The sequence below is a fragment of the Melozone crissalis genome, unplaced genomic scaffold (genome assembly GCF_028551555.1).
Source record: "Melozone crissalis strain CALT ecotype California unplaced genomic scaffold, PUWL_Pcris_2 ptg000016l_1, whole genome shotgun sequence".
In the NCBI taxonomy this organism is placed as follows: domain Eukaryota; kingdom Metazoa; phylum Chordata; class Aves; order Passeriformes; family Passerellidae; genus Melozone; species Melozone crissalis.
The window spans coordinates 31,575,373-31,594,154 of record NW_026535794.1 but is presented as its reverse complement, the minus strand read 5'-3'; the positions used below and the strand labels follow the sequence as shown (position 1 = coordinate 31,594,154).

At 37.6% G+C, this 18,782-nt stretch overlaps 1 protein-coding gene across 1 annotated transcript; it reads left to right on the top strand.

Annotated features, from left to right (window-relative positions):
- The first annotated feature begins 1,376 nt into the window (after window positions 1-1,376).
- On the top strand, window positions 1,377-17,496 carry MACC1 (MET transcriptional regulator MACC1). The gene is made up of 5 exons (XM_054274048.1): window positions 1,377-1,394; window positions 4,145-4,259; window positions 6,335-8,373; window positions 10,874-11,062; window positions 17,284-17,496. Exons 1-5 carry the CDS (start codon window positions 1,377-1,379, stop codon window positions 17,494-17,496), a joined length of 2,574 nt encoding a protein of 857 aa, XP_054130023.1.
- Window positions 17,497-18,782: the final 1,286 nt, after the last annotated feature.

The following is an 18,782-nucleotide window of genomic DNA, read 5'->3' as shown; positions in this document are numbered from 1 at the left end:
AGGGCAGTGGTTTACATTTGTTGGTGATGTCCTTCTGTTGGCAGTCCTTCTGAAACACTCCCTCTTCTGTGTATTGCTGTCTCTTTAGAATTCATTTTCTTCTCTCTGTATAATAGAATTTAAATAATTCAGTATACTCAGTATTTGGTTAGATGAGGACCATTTTATTTTACATTATGATGCATTTACATTTCTCCTTTTTCAGAAAGGAACTTGAAAGTCCAACAACCCAACCGACATAAGTAGGAAGTAATTTTCCCCCATTTAACCCAAAAGTGAGCCTTAGGAATGAAACACGTCACCAACACCTGTGTCTGTTTCTTGCTCTGTCACTGCTAATGCATGAACTTCATCCTTGACACAAAGGCCATGGATCTTTTTGAATAAGGGTAGCATTGTCTGTTTGGGGAACATGTAGAAATCCATGGGGAGACAGGGCCACAGAAGAGCTCTGTTCTTAACAAAACCTGCTTTTGAAGAAGGATTAAGGTAGAATGGAATATAAATTGTTAGTGTTTTGGTCTGGGATGTTGATACTTAAAAAACACAATGGAATGTGTTCTTTCTTGTTTTTGAAGGCAAAGGCAGTGGGAAGGTCTTTGCCTTTGGGCTTTTCTTATTTTCTTCATTACCACTGTTTTAGACACAGCAGGATATGTTTTTTTTGGTAGTGAGACTGGGAAAAACAAAAGGTGCACTTGAATTTTGTAAAACCTGGACAAAATTTCTGGAGGCATTTTATGCAGCAAAAAATGCTGTCCGCAGCAAATCTGTCTCCTGACTTCTGTGAAACTGAACTTTCTACCCAAGACTTTCTTCTTCCTCTAGGGCATCTAGTGCATTTTTCTTCCTCTGTAACAGTGCTGCCAGCAGTGCTCTGAGTCTTGAGTTACATGCTCTTATGGGTCAAGCAATCCTCAGCAGAAGGCACCTGGCAAACTGTTGCTTGCCCTCATACAAGTGCCACATCTCTCAGCAGTCACTCAGGTTCACTCACTGGTCACCTCCACAGCTGATCTCTTTCCAACCTCTTCACTTCTTCGCTCCCTCCTGACTTCCCACTGTGAATTGACGTGCCATCAGTCAAATAATTCCTTGCACCATTAAGCACTTGTCAGTTTACATCTTTCTTATTCAGTTGCTACAGCAAATGAAAAGCTTGATCTCCGGTTCTTCCTATACACAGTTCCCTCTGTTTGCAGAGAAAGCTTTTCATACCTTTCCCTTTCAGTGTTGATCAGTATGCTTGTTTATCCCATATGCATCCACCTCACTTCTCTTGTGAATGATTGTTCTTCAGAATTTGTTCAGGTAAGTCCGTAGTTAATAGGTTTCTGCTATCAAAAGTTTAATTTGGGATGCTATTTTATCACGGAATGTATCCATGGAGAAGGGTAAGCCTTTGCTTTTCTTATTTTCTTAGTCTCATAGAAAGAAACTGGGGCTTTAGTCATTCCCAGCACTCAGGCTGGAACAGAGAAGAGGTGGGACCCAACCCTGGTGTCAGCTGATGTAACCCAGCACAGGAGGCACATTGCCCAGTACCCAGGGGTGTGTGTACAGCTTGTCCCCAGCATTTCCCACATCCCTTGACATGCTGGCCAGATGTGGTCATCTTTTGCCCAGGAATGTTTATATATCCTCCCTTCTCTCATCCTCTCCTTGGCTGGCCTGAAGATGTGCCTCAATCACAAGGGATCCCTCATCATCCTGTCGTACCAAGAAATGCTTTCATGGGGGTGGAGGATTATTTTTGAAAGTGGTTTTCCTTTTCAGTATTTGCCTTTTCTATCTCTATGCCAGGCTAGTGATGAACATTTTGAGAAATTCCCAGAGGGAACTTTAAGGAAATGGTTTATTCTATTTGCAGAAGTCTTTATTATGTTTAAAAAACTTCCACATGCAGTCTTGTTGTCATGTCTCTTTCAATATAATCCCCTGTGTAAAGAGATTGTTTTTCTTTCCCTCTTACTCTCTTCTCCCTTCTCCATGAGTTTCCTATTTTAGCCTCTGTTACTTTGCACTCTTATGCCCTCTTGTCATCCTTATTTACTCCCTCCCACTTTATGCAGCTTCTGAAGTAATTGTAGGTGTTTTAACTATTTAAAGAACTATTCTTAAATTCACTTGTGAATTATCAGCAAATTGTCTGTCAGAGATTAGTGCTGGCAACAAGTACATTGGTACTGTAAAATGAAGGCTTACTTTTTATATATTTTTTGAGATTTTAGACTATGGATACCTTATGCTTGCATGATTAAACCTCCATAGTGTGTATGTAGAAGCCAGAGATAATTGTCTTGCATGTTTATACATTGTGTTCAGTTTTTCAGCATTTTGAGATACAGCAGCAAAGCAAAATTGATTTCCTTTGAAGGAATCTCTATATGTTATCAAATATCCTCAATTATCAGAGACAGAAGAAACAGTGATGTCTCTATACCAATGTGAAATACCAGTTCTTGGAATTAATGGTGTTGGGACTAAGGAGGCATTTTAGTTTCCAGTTTTGTTCTGTAGGGATAGTCATAGCAGAAGCCAGAATGTATTGGCATTGGAGGCTAGCTTTACTTACTAGCTAAAATCAGGACTCCAAAGGCCAAATAAAAGAGATTTCTGGTAACAAAGGAACCTGAAAATCTATACAGCTCTCAAGGTGCTGGGTGACTGTTGAGCTTTGCCTGACGTCAGCCTTGCATGCTGCTTGTGTACAAAACAACACCTGAACAGACTGCCATTAGCTGAAGGTACCTGTTGTGGTAAGAGCAAAAAGTACCAATTTACACTTGCAAGAGGAAAAAATAGATATCTCAAACCATGGCATTGGGCAATGAAAATAAAGAGCTGGCTTCAGCTTTCTGCAGTAATGCTTGGATATAAGGCATGCTTCCTTTTCCCATAACTCACCTACTGGAACTGGAACTGAAAATTCCTTTTTCTTACAGCTGCAGCAAATACAGGCCCAATATTTTTTTTCTTTATTTTAAAAGTGATAAAAAGAGATCTACTTAGACTGCAATGTTTGCTGCGGTAGTAACAAGGCTGCAATATTTCAGGCTCTCAAACAAAGCTATTGTATCCCATGTACAGACCCCAGAAAATTCTGGATTTTTTTCCTTCTGTCTTCCTTCCTCTTCCTTGTTTCTTTGTTTGTCTCATTTTTCCCCCAGATATCTTAATGTATCTGTTTATATAATGTATCCCTTTATATTTATATCTCACTACATATAGGATGTGTGAAAGGATCTGGGAAAGTCACTAGATGATGTCTTGCTTTTTAGCACTAGCTTGAAGAGATTTTCTGCACAAAAGATCTCTCATCTTTTATTTCCTCTAACTTCTGTTTCTGGGATACAGTAATTTCAGCCTGTAGGATACTAAATGCTCACTTGAAATTTCTGTAACTCCTCTTTCTATAGGAGTCACAACAATTCCTGCTTTCTCCAGCATTAGGCAATGTACCTTGAGAGGCTCATCCTTCTGTTGCCTGCTTCAAAGGGACTGCACCAAAATGAAACAGAACTTCTTGTAGCCAGAACAAGGAAGAAAAGAGACCTGAATATCCTCTCTTAGGCTGTTGCTATGATGGTGTGGTCTCTAAGGAATGGTACTTTAAGTATTCTTGAGCTGACTAGAAGGAAATCTGACCCGATCTTCTTTCTGAGAGGAATATAAGAAGAAAAATAAAGCAGAAATGGTTGAACATACTTTCTATTAATTGACATGGAAAGTAACAGATATAGATCCATCCCCTTAATGATTCTACTCAAACTTACCTGAAAACGGGAGGTAGGATGTCTATTTTATTTTTTTTTAAATATTTTATTCAAGACCTGAGTGGAAGCCATTGCATAATTGGCTCAGTTTCAATTGCAAGACACTTAAATTTGTCAGTTATTGGACTCCACTATGGGCCAGGGTATCACATTGTACTTGAGCTGTAGCATCTGCTGGGTTTGATGTACATACAGTCATAAGACTCATGATTGTGACGCTCTTGGGCAAAGTTCATAAATTTACTCATCATCTTACCTTCACTTTTTTTTCATGTCATTCTACAGGAAATGCTCAATTATTCTTCAACAGTTTCCCCTTTTTCAAATTGCATATTTGCTGATGTTTTATATGCTTAACTGTCTTCTAGGAGGAAAATTTTTCCAGTAGTGGAACTGATTCCCTAAGCAGTGGAGAGATTCCACGAAGTCGGTCAGAGGGGACTTTGATTGATGTGGATGACCGGGCACCCTCAGACAGCTACAGTATGGCTCTTCTGCTATTTTCTGTACTAAGGCTCTCCAGCTAAAGTCTTTATTTCTGCAAAATTCTGGGTCAGGCAGGCTGGGAGGGAGAGTTGAAATCCTTAATGTTACATTAACAAATGCTAATTAGAGTAAGTTTACTGGGGGTCAAGGTGGGGAAGAGAGGAGGAAGTTCTTAGCCAAACTAGATTAATTTAGGATTTTAAGACCATGAAGGCAGGTTAATTTTGAGGTTAGCTCAATTTAAAAACTGGAGTCTTGGCAAAGTTGATTTAGTCTCTGTGCTATTTTAACCCCAAAGCTGAGAAAACTTTGCCCTCTACAAGATAGGCATTTTCTTAGCTTCTTGTCCAGTAGCAGATACAACAGCAAGCCTGATGCCTGTAAGCCGTGGAGCAGGAATTATTTCTTTGCTGGCATGCTGCACCCCAGTAATTGTGCTGTTGTGCTTTCTCATGCTCTTGGCATGAGAAAGCGTCTGTCCTAGTGACTCAGGCTCTGAGAGAGTTTTCTGCTTATATTTTTCCTGTAGAAACATGCCCTTTAGGATGGGGAAAAAAACCCAAACAAAACCTTTATGCTTATTTTGGGTTTAATGAATCTATATTTTTAATATGCCATACTGATCTGACTGTAATAATATCGCAGCACGAGGAAAGATTTTGGCCTATGGGCAGAAACAAAAGAACTTTTCAGTGGTGCTTGAGCAGCATGTCCCCCTCTGGTGACCCTGGTTAAGACAAAGTGCTCGAGGAAAAGGAGGCTGCCCCTGGGCTCAATCCCCCTGGCAGCTCACCTAGAAGGCTCTTGTCAAGCAATGTTAGAGCTTTGTAGATAGGCACCTGACAAACACGTAAATTCCACCTTGGTTCTTCAAAACTGGGAATTTTCCAGAACCGTGGAAAGACGTCACGGTTTTGGCTTTTTATTACAATTTGAAAAAGGAAACAAAAAGAGAAGTATTAACATTTAATTATTTTTTTTCTTTTTGTGGCTGTATGCACTGTCATCCTTGCATTTGAGCAGTATAGAATAATCTTGGAAATGGAAAGTACTATGGAAGGTGTGATAATGTAAGCTATAGATATGGTGAAAAGAAATAGACATAATGCCTTTTCCCTCTAAAATTTAAACTCTTTGCAAGAATATATAAAGAAGGGATAGTATAGCCTCTATATATAGGAAAAAAATGGCAAAATGAAGTAATAGAAACCCTTAGCATAAAAAGCTGCAGATATTCCATTGCAAGAAGGGTGAGTCACAATCAACTGTTAACCAGCTTCTCTGAACAATTCTTAATACAAAATATAAGGATGTCTCTTCTCCAGAAAAAATAATTATTTCTACTAATAATGAGATTTTTATTAGAAAACATATATAAATATAATTTATGCACCTGGATTTGTCTATTTAAATGCAATCTCAGAAAATTAGTAGTCACACAAAAAATTTTCTCCAAACCTCAAGTTGCACAAGGTCTCATAATTTATATCAATGATTGTTTTCTGATGCAAAGCTAGTATAACAAATTCCACACACATGGAGACAAATTGTAAGAGTGCTGCTATCAATTAAATGCACATGTACTAGCATGAAAAGGAATCTTAAATAATGCATTTATCTGTATCGTCTGCAGTGTTTGAAAAATGAAACTAGTTGTTTAATCTTTGCAAAGAGACAGACACAAAGGAAAGAAGTCCACAGCATTTTGTAAGAGGCCAAAGATTAATGGAATATAATGGTCTGAATCTTATGGAATTTTATCATACTCAATGCTAATTAATAATCATATGAGTTGATAATGATCAACACCACAAAGAAGTGTCTTTACATCCTTCAACACCAATTTGCTATTCAGCACTAATTTGTTAGCAGTCTTTCTATTAAGTAAGATTCTTAATTAAATCAACTTTGATATTATTTTAAAACCTGAAGGAGAAGTACTGAAATTATCTATGTGTATTTGAGGAGGAAAATCTAGTCACTTCTTAGTTTAACAAACTATCAGTTGGACATGAATGCAACATCTTAAGTCTCCGTGCTTCAGGAAATGCTTCTTTTTTTCTTTTAAACAGATGCCAATGAAAGTAAACTGGATTTGGATATTGACTGGCCTGGTGTATTCAAACACGCACAATCTGTTTCCAAGACTAATCCTTTCTGGAACGAACTGTCAGGATCCAACCCTTTTGTACATGACATAGCTGCTTCCAATAGAAATGAAAATAATAAGCGTCTTTCTATATTAAAGGAAAAACCTTATTTGTTCTCTAAAATTTCAAGCAATAGGGACTCTTTGGATTCCTCAGGTGATGAGCTAGATATTGACTATCTCCTAAGAAAGACCTCAACAAGAAGATCTGGACGATCCAAGAGTGTCTCTGACTTCCTGGATATTGTTGATAACCAAAGATTTAATCCTCACAAGACAGCACCTCAAAAAACTACAGTTTCTGATATGACATGGCTTCAGAATGACCGTGAAGCCTACAAGATGGCTTGGCTGAGCCACCGACAGCTCACCCGGTCCTGCCTGGATTTAGAAGTCATGAGCCACAGCCCTGGGTGGGCACAAACACAAGCTACAGACATTCATGTAGTTTGTAAACTGAATCATGAAGGGGGCTCGGTACAGCTACCTGACTCAGATATCAACATTCATGTCCCTGTGGGTCATGTATTACCAGGAGAATTCCAAGAAGTTGGTTTAAAGGCTATCCTTAACCCTCCATTGTCATGCAACAATGAGCTGTCCAGCACAGTAAGTCCTCTGATAGAACTTACACTCAGCAACCTCAACACAAGTGAAGCCATTTTCCTAGAAGTGAAAGTTGCAGCTAAAGTGAAGAGTGATCCATTCAGCCAAGTTATGAGTGACATTGTGTGTTTTTTTAGTCTCAACAAAGAAGGACCTTTTAAGAAGCTAGAGAATTGCTATATTTATCAAGATACAATACAAGTAAAGCTAACTGACCTGAGTCATGTGATGTATGCAGTGGTTGCCATACAAGCAAGCAGAATCCAGCCTCCAGCAACTAACGTGTGGGACTATGTCCATAGAACAGTCTCAGTTGGAATTTATGGTCCCAAATACATTCATCCATCTTTTACAGCAGTTTTTACAGTCTTTGGTCACAACTACATTCCAGGAAAACTCACTATTTGTGATATAAAAAAGGGGGGGAAAAGTATGCCTCCTGTGGTGTTTCAGCTGTGGGGAAAGCATACATTTCTGCTTGAAAAACCACAAGACCTAAACATTTCTTTGATATCCTGTGATCCAGACTTTCAAGTAAAAATGGAAGATCAAAGCAAAAATATTAAAAAGGAGGAGTTGAAAACTGGTGAAATGGTCCGCCAACAATTCCTGTTTTCCATGCTTGGATGCAGGGAGATGCATTTCTTTGTTTTCCTTGTTCAGATTAAAATCTTGAAAAGTAGCCAAGTAACACAGTTCCATGTTACGACTCCTGATCCAGCTCCAAAATTAAGTGGAATTATTAATAGGCCAAAGCGCCTACAAAACCGCAAGGAAATCAAGTCTGCACCATGGCTTTTGATACCAACAATAAAATATCCAAAGTTTCAAGACAAAACTTTGAGTGTCAACACTTATGGAGTGGCCTTGAAAACTGTGTTACGTCAGAATAAGATTGACTATTTGCTGGAATATTTTAAAGGAGACACAATAGCACTGCTTGGTGAAGACAAAGTTAAAGCCATTGGACAAACTAAAACGAAAGAGTGGTACGTGGGAGTCCTCAGAAGAAAGATTGGTCTTGTACATTGCAAAAACATTAAAGTGATTCCTAAGGAGCAAGCTATGGACACTGCTGACAGTGAGCTAACAACCAGGAATCTTGTTGAACAAATTGCATTGCCATTCAAAAAACTGACTTATATCTACTCGATAGTTCTGTCCACAGTATCAGAGAGTGTTTATGACTGGAGAGCTTTAGCTGAGGTGTTGGGATACTCACATATGTCTTTGGATGACTTTAATGAGGCACATATTGATAAAGAATCAGAAAGAGTTGCACATGTTGTGAAAAAGATGAAGCAAGACTGCCATGCTAACAAAAAAAAAAGACTATTTCTTTATGAACTCATTGTTGTAAGTATTGCATGAGCTAACTGGCTTGTTGGAAATGTATTGACAAGAAATTACTGTTAGTAATGTAGGAACAAGAAAACACGATTCTGTATCCTTGCAGGATCTTTATAAACCTGAATATATTACTAAAAGTTGTAGACACCAATAGGTGAAAATACATCCAAACTCTCATGAAGAATAATACTTTGATCAATACATTCTGAACAGTCTTCTATTAATGCTGCAAGAACTGTGTTCATTTAGTAGGTTGACTCAGATGATTTCTCTGGTTTTTAAATAGCCATGATTGAAATTATTTTGTCATTTGCCTTGGTAAATTGCTTTCCTGAGAAATTCACATTCCTGTTGCGAAATATTAGGTAACATTACTATACTGTGGGAATTCCACTATACATACATAGATGTAGATAGATGTCATCTATCTGTCTATATATCTATCTATATCTATGTCTATATTTATATGTCTACATCTGTATATATATATACATAGATATTTGTCTATGGTAAGTTACATGTCTAGCTTAACTTCCTATAATTAAAAGGGACATCTCGATCCAAATGTTGAGGGCAAGATTTTTCTATCCACACTTTACAACTTCATAGTCAATGCTGTAGTGGCCTAAGAAGGATTTTGCAAGTATTTCATTGTGTCTTTTCATGGACCTCATTTGTAAGCCATTGGACAACTTCTATGTGACTAAATACTACCAAATGTGAATCAAAAGTTTATTCTAATTACTTCCAGGTAATAGGTGGCACTATTAACAATCCTAATTTACTTACTGATCTGTGTGCAAATTAGTTTGAAATTCATGGTCACTTAATACTCTCCTTGTCTCTGACAGAAAATGTGACCAACATATTAAGGGACAGAAGATAATTAAATTTCTGATATGCAAATAAGGTATTACAAAAATGGATGTTTAAAAACTCACATTGTAGCTATTAATCTAATGCCTTTTGACTATCCTGAACTGTAAACCTCCACTGAGTTTACTTCTCAAAACTAGTCTACCCCGTTGTAGTGTTGACAGAAATTTCAGCAGGATTCAGAAAATTTTGGTAGCAGTGGCCACTTACAATCCTTAAGAGCACATCAAACTTTGTGGAATAAAACTGAGCCAATATGAAGTATAGCAAAGCCTGTCACATCTCTTTACAAAAAGGAGAGTGGGACCTAAATGTGAAAATTGTCCACACTTTTAACTGAATACAGTTTAACAGAGTTCATTACAAAACAGGCAAAAAGTGGGGCATAATTAGATTAAGCTTATAGAAACATAGAATGGCTTGGGTTGGAAGGGACCTTAAAGATCATCTCATTCCAATCACCCTGTCATGGGCAGGACACCTTTCACTAGACCAGGATGCTCAATGTCCTGTTTTGTGAGATTTATGCATTTTTGCTAGGAAGGGCCAATACAGGTCCTTGTCCTTTTAGAGTGAGATATAAATCTAGATGTCATCCATGTAATTTTTGGGTGGAATTTTCAGTTACTTCTTTAAAAAAAAACTCCATTTTTTTGTGTTTTATATGGTTCTTGCTTATCAGAGCAAACACAAACTGAACAACTTTGTCTCCAGTTTAGGGGAATTTTCTACAATGCACTGTAGTCAGTTTCTCGCTATTCTGTCTACCAAAGTTCTATTGTTTGCTGTGAGGACTTCATTGGTTAATACTTTAAAATTAAATCACACATATGTCTGATTTCTGCAGAAATCCTTGATACGTCGGTAAAAATCAGTATCTAAAAAACAAGGAAAATTACTGTGTTTTGATCTTGATCTTCCCCTGAAAACCTCAACATTTTCAGTGGAATATTTTGGTGTGAATTGAGGAGAAGGAAAAAACCCAACATTTATTTTTCCCACTAGCTCTTATCCAAACAAATAAAGAAAGAAGAATGCAATGTATCTACATTTCAAGGTTATACTCCTTCAACCATTTTAATTTGAGTGTCTTTAAATGCTCTTTTGGCAAGGCGGAGGGAAGGGTTTCATGTTTGCATTTCTCCTTAATGGTCAAAAACATTATTAGTTCTGTGGGAGGAGTAAATCAAAAGATGCTGGCCAATGTGTAATTTTTCAAATAAAGCCCTAGATTAAGGACCACACCTTAGTATAATAGTGCTCTAACTAAATTTTGAAGTCTCATGTTATACTTCTAAGAAGCTAAATTTTTTTTTTGCTAAATATTTTTGTTGGAGAAGTATGATTTTTTCCAGGATCTTTAAGCTTGGCAGGACCCACTTGACACTGGAATGCTGAAGCAGCTGAATGCCAGCTTGATTTTTTTTTTCCTTAAGCTCATGGGCATTTTTCCTCTGAAAGTGTTGGCAACACCATTTTGTAGGAAAAAACCCCACATATTTGTAAGAACACAAAAGTAAAAAAAATCTTCCTGTTTATGTAGAAACGCAGAATGGCGCTATAAAATTGAATTAAAATGCTCTGTTTGTAATTACTGGTGAGGGATCACTAATGAAAATCATTGTTGCAGGCACTTTTGAAGATAGATTGCCAGGGATTAGTGGCACGTCTTACCCAGGACACCATCATCTTGACTTCAGCTGTCAAGCTTGGCAGGAGCTGGCGGGAGCTTGCAGAGAAGCTAGCCCGCCTCACAAAGCAGCAAATAGAGGCTTACGAAGTGCCCCACCACGGGAAAAATGGAGCAGTAGCCATGGAGGTAAGGGGCCGGTCAAACAGGGCATGCACATTTCCTCCTCGGCACAAACACAGCCAGGAACCTTCCTTCTTCCCGGTTTTGCAGGCTTCTTTATTTTTGCACTGTCCAGTGAAGGTCTCAGCTCCTGTCTTGAGCTTCAGGGCTGAGTTCAATCCTTTTTTACAGTCCTATCCACTTGTCCTCACTCACACCTCTGCTGTCATTTCAGACACAGTGAGGAGGACCAGCTGGTCCTTGCAGGAGCCACTTCTAATCACACTCTGCACAGCTTTTGCTATGTCCACAAAAAGGAAGCTGACTTCTATCACTAATACTTTTCTGTGCCAGTGTAACACTTTTTATCATTTACCTTAAGTAGCATGAGAAGAGGTTGGAAGCCCTGACACCAATTTTACTTCTGATGTACGAAGGTGGCAAATATATGCTTTAAGTTTTAGTTTGTCAGGTACATCATAATTTTTTTTTTCCTTTGTAAAGCATCTTCTTGTACAGAAGTTTGAGCTTTGTATAAAAGCCAATTTATCCTCTCAGATGTATTTTAGTGCATACAGATCTAAGGAGAAACTTAGGTGAATAATGAAATCTCTAGTGCCATTTGAGGTGACCAGAGGTACTCATGGCATCCTTGCAATGTCAGATGTGCCACAAGACTTGGGGTGGAGCCTTGTCCACTTTTCTGAGCTGAGGGTCAGCTTCTGCTCCTGGCACACCTCTGCCTGGACAACCAGGTTACTTCCTGCCCTTCTCTCCCCTAACACCAAAGCATGCAGTAGCTCCATTCTTTCCCACAGAGTTATGTGCCAATGACTTCTAGGTTCCAGACTGGTTTTTACTCTGAAAATCCCTTTTTTATGACCCTTGCTGAATGATCGTTCTGACTTGAGAGCTTACATTCAGGCTTGACTCTGCCTCTGCCTAGACCATCATCTCCTGATTATTGCAGGTTTTTACATGATCCAGACTGCATTCATTCTCTCTCATCTCTTGGTTCCAAAGGAATTGCTATTTCCCATTCACAGGTTCACCACTACTCAAGATAATTTCTTCTTCCTTTTACTATTTCCCCATAGCTGGTTCTACTTATTCCCTGCCAAACCTTTCCTTTCCACTCCTTTCCACTGTCTGAATCCAGTGCATCTGTCATCTTGTTTTCATTTGCTTGGTGATAACTATCAAGATATTTCTGCTCTAATCATGAACTACTACCACTTATTCCTTTTGAATACTCTGCCCCCTCTCCCCAATCAATATTTGATCAAAATTCTACGTGTTTGCTCATGTGCTTCTGCACTTTTCAACAAAATTATCTCCATAATTGTTGTTTACAATCATAGCTTCCTTCTCAGATCCAGTTTTTCTCTTTGAGCTATTTTGTGTAGTTTGTTTTCTTTTCTGGGTACTTCAGCCTGGATGCACCTTCATCCAATTTTTTCTCATAAAATTATCAGCCTTTTCAATCCCATGTCTACTCTCTTGGCTTTCTCTTTTTTACTGTTAGGCAGTGGCTTGTCTGATTTCCTTCACTTTTGTTCTAGTTATTAAGCTTTCTCTGTTTGGCTAACAAACCCCCAGCTTTCTACAAGAAGGAATTATTGACATGAACAATATAAAACTCTGCTGGTCTCCATGTTATTTGGGAATGTTTCCCTTTTGCTGACAGACAGTATAAATAAAACAATCTTATAACTGTTTTTCCAGCATCATGCCTATTTATTTTTAGATTAAGAAACATTTTAAATAAACACTTACTTTGCTTTGAATGGGTTTTGATTTTCCATGAAGCCTACCTTCTACCTCATACATTCATTTGTTTTCGAGAGATTTTTATGGCAGACCATCCAGAAAATTCTCTGCCTTTCAGTGACAATATCTGCTGGCAAAACAGTGTGTTCAAATTCATCATAATTAAAACCTTATAATACAGTACTCTCTATTTTTTTCAGAGAACATTCAACATCAAAGATCAGAATTTTGCTGTATTTCTGTGTCATTTCTCAAAGATTATATTGGGCCTATGGAGGATTTATTGGTTTTGGGTGAGCTTTTTAATTGTGCTTGTCCACATGGGTGAATTCAAAGCACAAGGTTTCTAGCACTGGTATCTCATGTGAACACAGAGTACCCTCAATGTCCTCTGAATCTAACCTAAATTTCAGTACTTTCTAGTGGATATCAGTGCTTTCTCCTGACCTCTAACTTTTCGGTTGATAGTAGTTTTTGGCTTTAAAACCTGAAACCCAGCAAAGCTGGAGGAGGTTAGTAAGTTTTGATTAGTTATTGAGGATGATATGAAAATATTAACTAGTGCATTCCCCACCAAAGATTGTTCCATCATCAGGAGGATTGATTGGTTAAAAAAGACTTCTGCTTTTAAACTTCATATTTTTCTTGGTGGGAGAAATTTTCTTGCAGATGATGACAGAGGCAACTTGAGGTACATACAATTGGTGCATAGATTATGAAGCATTTTTTATCAGTAAATTCCAAATCACTTTGCAGTGGACATAGGTGTCATTATTGCATACTCAGCAGAGAGAGTGGGAAAGAGGGAAAACTCATGCGCACAGCTGAGATGAGACTTGACCAGGATGCTGCAGTGATTTAATGTTTTGCCTGAGATTTTGCTTTGACACAATTTAGGAATTTTGAATGCAATTCAGTTCGCCCATTGCATTAGAGTATGTGCATGTGGAGAAGGATCTGCCTTAGAACCACTGCTGTGTTTGCAGTACTAGTTTAATGTGATGTGTGTAGATTACTGCTGAGTTAACTATGCATCGGTGGTGACCAGTTTGTAAAGCTTTTGATCCCTGCATTCTCCTTTTTCTTCTTTCTTTCTTTTATTTTGTCTTAAAACAAACAAACAAACAAACAAACAAGCAAACAAATCAGTTGTGCATGATTAGAGGAAACCAAGGTTTGTATTTCAGCCAATTGTCTTATTAAAAAGTCAGACTGATCTTCAGCATAGGTCAAAGCATAACATATTTTCCTATTCATTGTTTTGTCACATTCTAGTGAAGACAGAAAAGTGTACCCTCATTCTTTAAATACCCCGGTTTAACAGGAATGTAAGAAAATAAAGAAAGAGACCTAGAAAGAGCATAGCCAGTAACAGAATTTCAGGAGATGCCAGCTTCTCTTGTTGGGAATACCAGCTTCTCTTGTTGGCTACTTTGGCTATCAAGCTAAAAATAAGAATACAGAATCTTTCTGGTCCCAACATAAATGCAACATTAGTGATCAGCTTTTGTTCATTAAAATATGTTATAATATATAATATTTACAGTAGTACATTAAAAAACCCCTATTTTCAACTTAGCCTCTCCAAAAAAGTCCCAAAAGAATTCATCAATCTCCTTCTTCCCACCTGCCACCAATGTACTTTTCTCCTTCTGTAACCTTACGGTTATGACCTAAGATGGAGTTGCTTAAAAGAAAAATTAGGCACTGTTCATTTGGGAAAATGATGATACCTTTCTCCCCTGTAGACCTAAAATGAGAAAATTCACTGAGAGATAAGGCACTTTTTTATTACTTAAACTCAAGGTAGAAACTAGACTAATCAGACTGTGAGACAGTAAGTTTAGACTAGACTAGACTAATTAGACTTTGGGGCTGTAAGTCTAAGGGTTTTTTTCCATTTGGGTATGACAGCAGAATTTGAGGGAAATGTTTACAGAAATAATGACAAAATCAGTATTGGGTAGGCTGAAAGATAGCCCAAAAATATGGAGAAGAGTTCAGAACTATGAGCAAAGAAATTCTCCTCCTACTCAGTTCCTCCAGGCATCAAGTAAATGAAGCTTAAATTAAAGAAGTAAAGCTTGATGTTGTGTACTGTTTGTAAATTATTAAGATCATATTGAGGAAATAACCAATTTCCTTCAGAATTATCCTTCACGACCATAAAAACTGGGGTTTTTTAATAAAAGAGGAAAAGATGCTAAAAAACCTCAACTTCCTGATCACTTTTGTGTGTGTGTATATACATAAATAAAAATGTGGAGTCATCAGTCCAGATACATTTATTGCTATGCATAAGTATGTTCCTGTTAGAGCTGTGAATGACAGAACCCTTCAGGAGAATCATGGGTTTCTTTGTGGATTTGTGCATCATCCCTGCATCTGTTAACTCAATTACTGTTTGCAAAACATTTATTGCCAATAAGGAGAGGGAAAACAGAATTTTGATTGCCCAAGTAACATTTGGAAAAGCAGTAGCTGGAAAAATAATTATTTTGTTTGTTAGCTGAACAAATTCACTCAGCACTTTGAAACATAAAAGTCCAGCTTGGTATCTGAATCATGCTGCTATAACTTAATTAATGTTGTTAGACCAGTGACAAATTACACCTGCTATAGATCTGCTCCATTTGTTTGGCATAAACCAAATAAATTGTAGTTTGAAAAACAGAAAAGCACTGATAATCTTTTAATTTCTTTTGTTTCTTGCAGGAAAAAATTTAAATTTTATATCTTGATTAAATTTATAAAAGCTTTTGACTTGCCTCTTTTAGAATGTTTGGGTGCTTTCCCACCCTTTTTAAAAATAGATTTTACAGATAAATCATGTTAGAATCACAGAATCATTGAGGTTGAAAAAGACCTCTAAGATCAGCTAGTCAGATGATCTAGCACTGTCAAGCCCACCACTAAACCATGTCCCTATTACCTATGTGTGATTTAAAAATGCCCAGGGATGGTGACTCAACCACTTCCCTGGGCAGCCTGTTCCAAGGCCTGACCTACCCTTCACTGAAGAATTTTTTCCTAATATCCAATCTAAATTAATTAAAGGGACTTCATTTTGCTCCCCATCCTTGTTTTCCAGCTCAGCAGAATGGATACCCAGAAAGCAGCTGATCTGGGTATTTAAACCTGAGGCAAGGAAGTCATTAAGTACCTCAACCTTTCCCTCATCCTTTGCCACAGTGTTGCCCCTATATCTAAAATAAAGATTGGAGATTCTCCTTAGCCTAAAGATGCTGACATCCTTTTAGAAGCATCCTTTATTGTCTTTTATGGCAGTAGCCAGATAAGGTTTCTGCTGCTGTTGTCAGAAAACATTTCTGAAAGGTAAAAAGCGTGTTTAAAATTTCCAGGCTGAGTAGAGGGACAGTACGATGTTGATTAATGGGTAGTAACCATCAAAAGCACAACCAAATAGGGAAACTGTTGCTGAGTTGTCTTGGTTTGAAAAGACAGCTGTCTGCTAAGGAAGGCAGGAGCCTTCCTTGAAATGGAAAACATAAATCCCATCCCTCAAAATTATTATCATTTTGAAATTCAGAGGCTCTCAGGCAAAGATATGGGAATAGGAGGAACAGTTCTTTACTAGGAAAATTAAAAATACTAATGCAATAGAATAAAAAAGAGAAAAAACACTGACAGAGTCAGAATAAGACCTGACACTCTGTTGGTCAGGGTGTTGGTAGCAGTCCTATTAAATGGAGGCCGCAGTCCTCCTGGAGTGATAAATGTGGTTCTGTTGGAGCAGTGATCCTGTAGAAGGGTGTAGTTTTCCTCTGGGGGTCCTGTGGTGGTGTAAATGGGCCTGGTCCTCCTCTGGGAATCCAGCGGAGAGGAAAGCTGTTCTTCTTAGAATCCAGTGGGGGAAAAGCTGTTTCTGGTGTTCCAAATCTCAGACTATATCCGGGTAGGAATGCTTGGCTCCTCCCCTTGGGCGGAGCGTCTCACAATAGGATGATGTAATTTTATCAGTCAGGCAGTGAAACTCAATGGCCCACTAATAGAAGCCATCTCCAGGGAGGGAGGATTTGTTGTGGAAGAGATAAAGAAAACTGCCCAATCAACAGACAATAACTGCCTCACCTCTAACAGAGGGCAAATAGAATACACACCCCCAGCCTAAGACATGGGCATATGCATTGCAAAAGATGAAAAGTATTTTCCTTCCATTCTTGTTCTTTGACTTATAGTTTCAGATAAGGATATATTTTGCCTTGGTGATAATCATCTGAATGAAGAATTTATCTATTATTTACCTCTCTGAGAACTTGAGAGTTTCATAGAAATAATGTGATTAAGATTACTGGAGTTTTTATATCAACACGCCTCTTTTTATAAAGAATTTCAGCATCCCTAGTGATTAAACACTTATTTTCTCTTTTCTTTTCTATGACTTTTCAATTATTTAGCTACTTTTTTTCTGAATAATTAAATTTCTGCCACTTTTTTTTTTCCCCCTTTATTTTCAGATGATGTGGAAACCTGCATATGACTTTCTCTACACTTGGGCTGCCCATTATGGAGATGGTTACAGGGACGTCTTACAAGACCTGCAATCAACCTTGGATAAAATGAAAAACCCAGTAACAAAAGAGTGGCGAGAGTTAACTGGAGCTCTGATTCTTGTGAATTGCATGGAGGTTTTAAGAGCAAGTGCCTTTTCCAAAATGGAGGAAGAGTAATGGACAAAATATTTTTTTGGAAACTATACCTCTGTGTAGAGGTATAGTTTGTGTATTTATGTTTCAGAGATACTTATCGAGCATAACAGAATGAAGTTTATTTTAACTGAGCTGATGTCGGGTCTAGCCCTATGGTTCTCAACTACAGATTTCCAGAGCATGCTAGTGGCTTCTGAGTAAATAAGAAAAGAATGGGGAATTAAACTAATGAGGTCAACAAAAATGACTCGTATTCTATGGGGTATTTTCTAAAAGGAGCTATTTCTGATTGCACTGACTTCTAGGCAGAGATCAGTTTTAAAAATTTGTGGATGAGTTCAGGACGTGCAGCCTCGTTTACATTGTTTTCAGTGAAGTGTTAAAATCTAAATATTTAATCTTTTAATATTTGGTGCTCAAACCCCTCAACTCTAATTTATTGGGTGCAGGTTAGCCTACAAAAAAACCTTTAAGTTTCTTTTATCCTCATCTGGGACAAAACTAATCTAATTGTCTCACCAAACAGGAATTCAACAGTTTCTGGAAAAATAGGTGTGTGCCGCACACACTCAAAAAATAGGTGGGTGCTGCGCTTTTCCAAAACAGCTTCTGCTATCTGTTTTAAAGACTCAAGGGAGACAGAAGTTAAAATCTCAAAAGTGTTTGGTTTTGATTTATTTATTGATGTAACTCAACAGGGTTTTGTCTCTTTTCATATTTTTGTTAGTTTATATTTCTGCAATTTTTTTTCTACATTCTGCTGAATGGAAATTCCAGAAAATTCCAGAAGCCTACTTTATGCACACTGATCCATCTGATCATTTGTGTAGTTCTTCCCTGTTGCTTTTAGGTAAGTACATAGGGGAAGAAGACTTTGTAGGTACAAGGACTGGAAACAATTCATACTCACATCTGTTGATTGTTTTCTTCTACCTCACTGGGTATGGAAGATGACTATTATTTTCTCAAAAAAAGTTAACAGTGCTTTTATAGTGGAGTGCTTTTAAGATTAATTTATTTATGGAACAATTAATTATAACTAGTCATATGTTCTAAAAAGAACCCTGCTTAGATGCTATCATTAAAAATCTTCCAATAACTGAGTAGCTTATTATAAGTATAGAAAATACAGGCTGAATAATAGTTACAGGCTGACCAAATTTTTTAATATCATTTTTAATGTATTAAATATATTTTTAGTTAAGTGATAGATTTACAAGGTTAAATCCATTTTGAGCTCCTTTGATCAACATTCATTCAGAAACATCAGCAAATACTCAAGACAACCAGTTGAAAAGAGAATTGGC

Coding starts and splice junctions, on each gene's coding strand:
- MACC1 (XM_054274048.1), top strand. Junction 4,260..6,334: donor GGCACCCTCAGACAGCTACA/GTATGGCTCTTC, acceptor TCTTTTAAACAG/ATGCCAATGAAAGTAAACTG. Junction 8,374..10,873: donor TTCTTTATGAACTCATTGTT/GTAAGTATTGCA, acceptor TCATTGTTGCAG/GCACTTTTGAAGATAGATTG.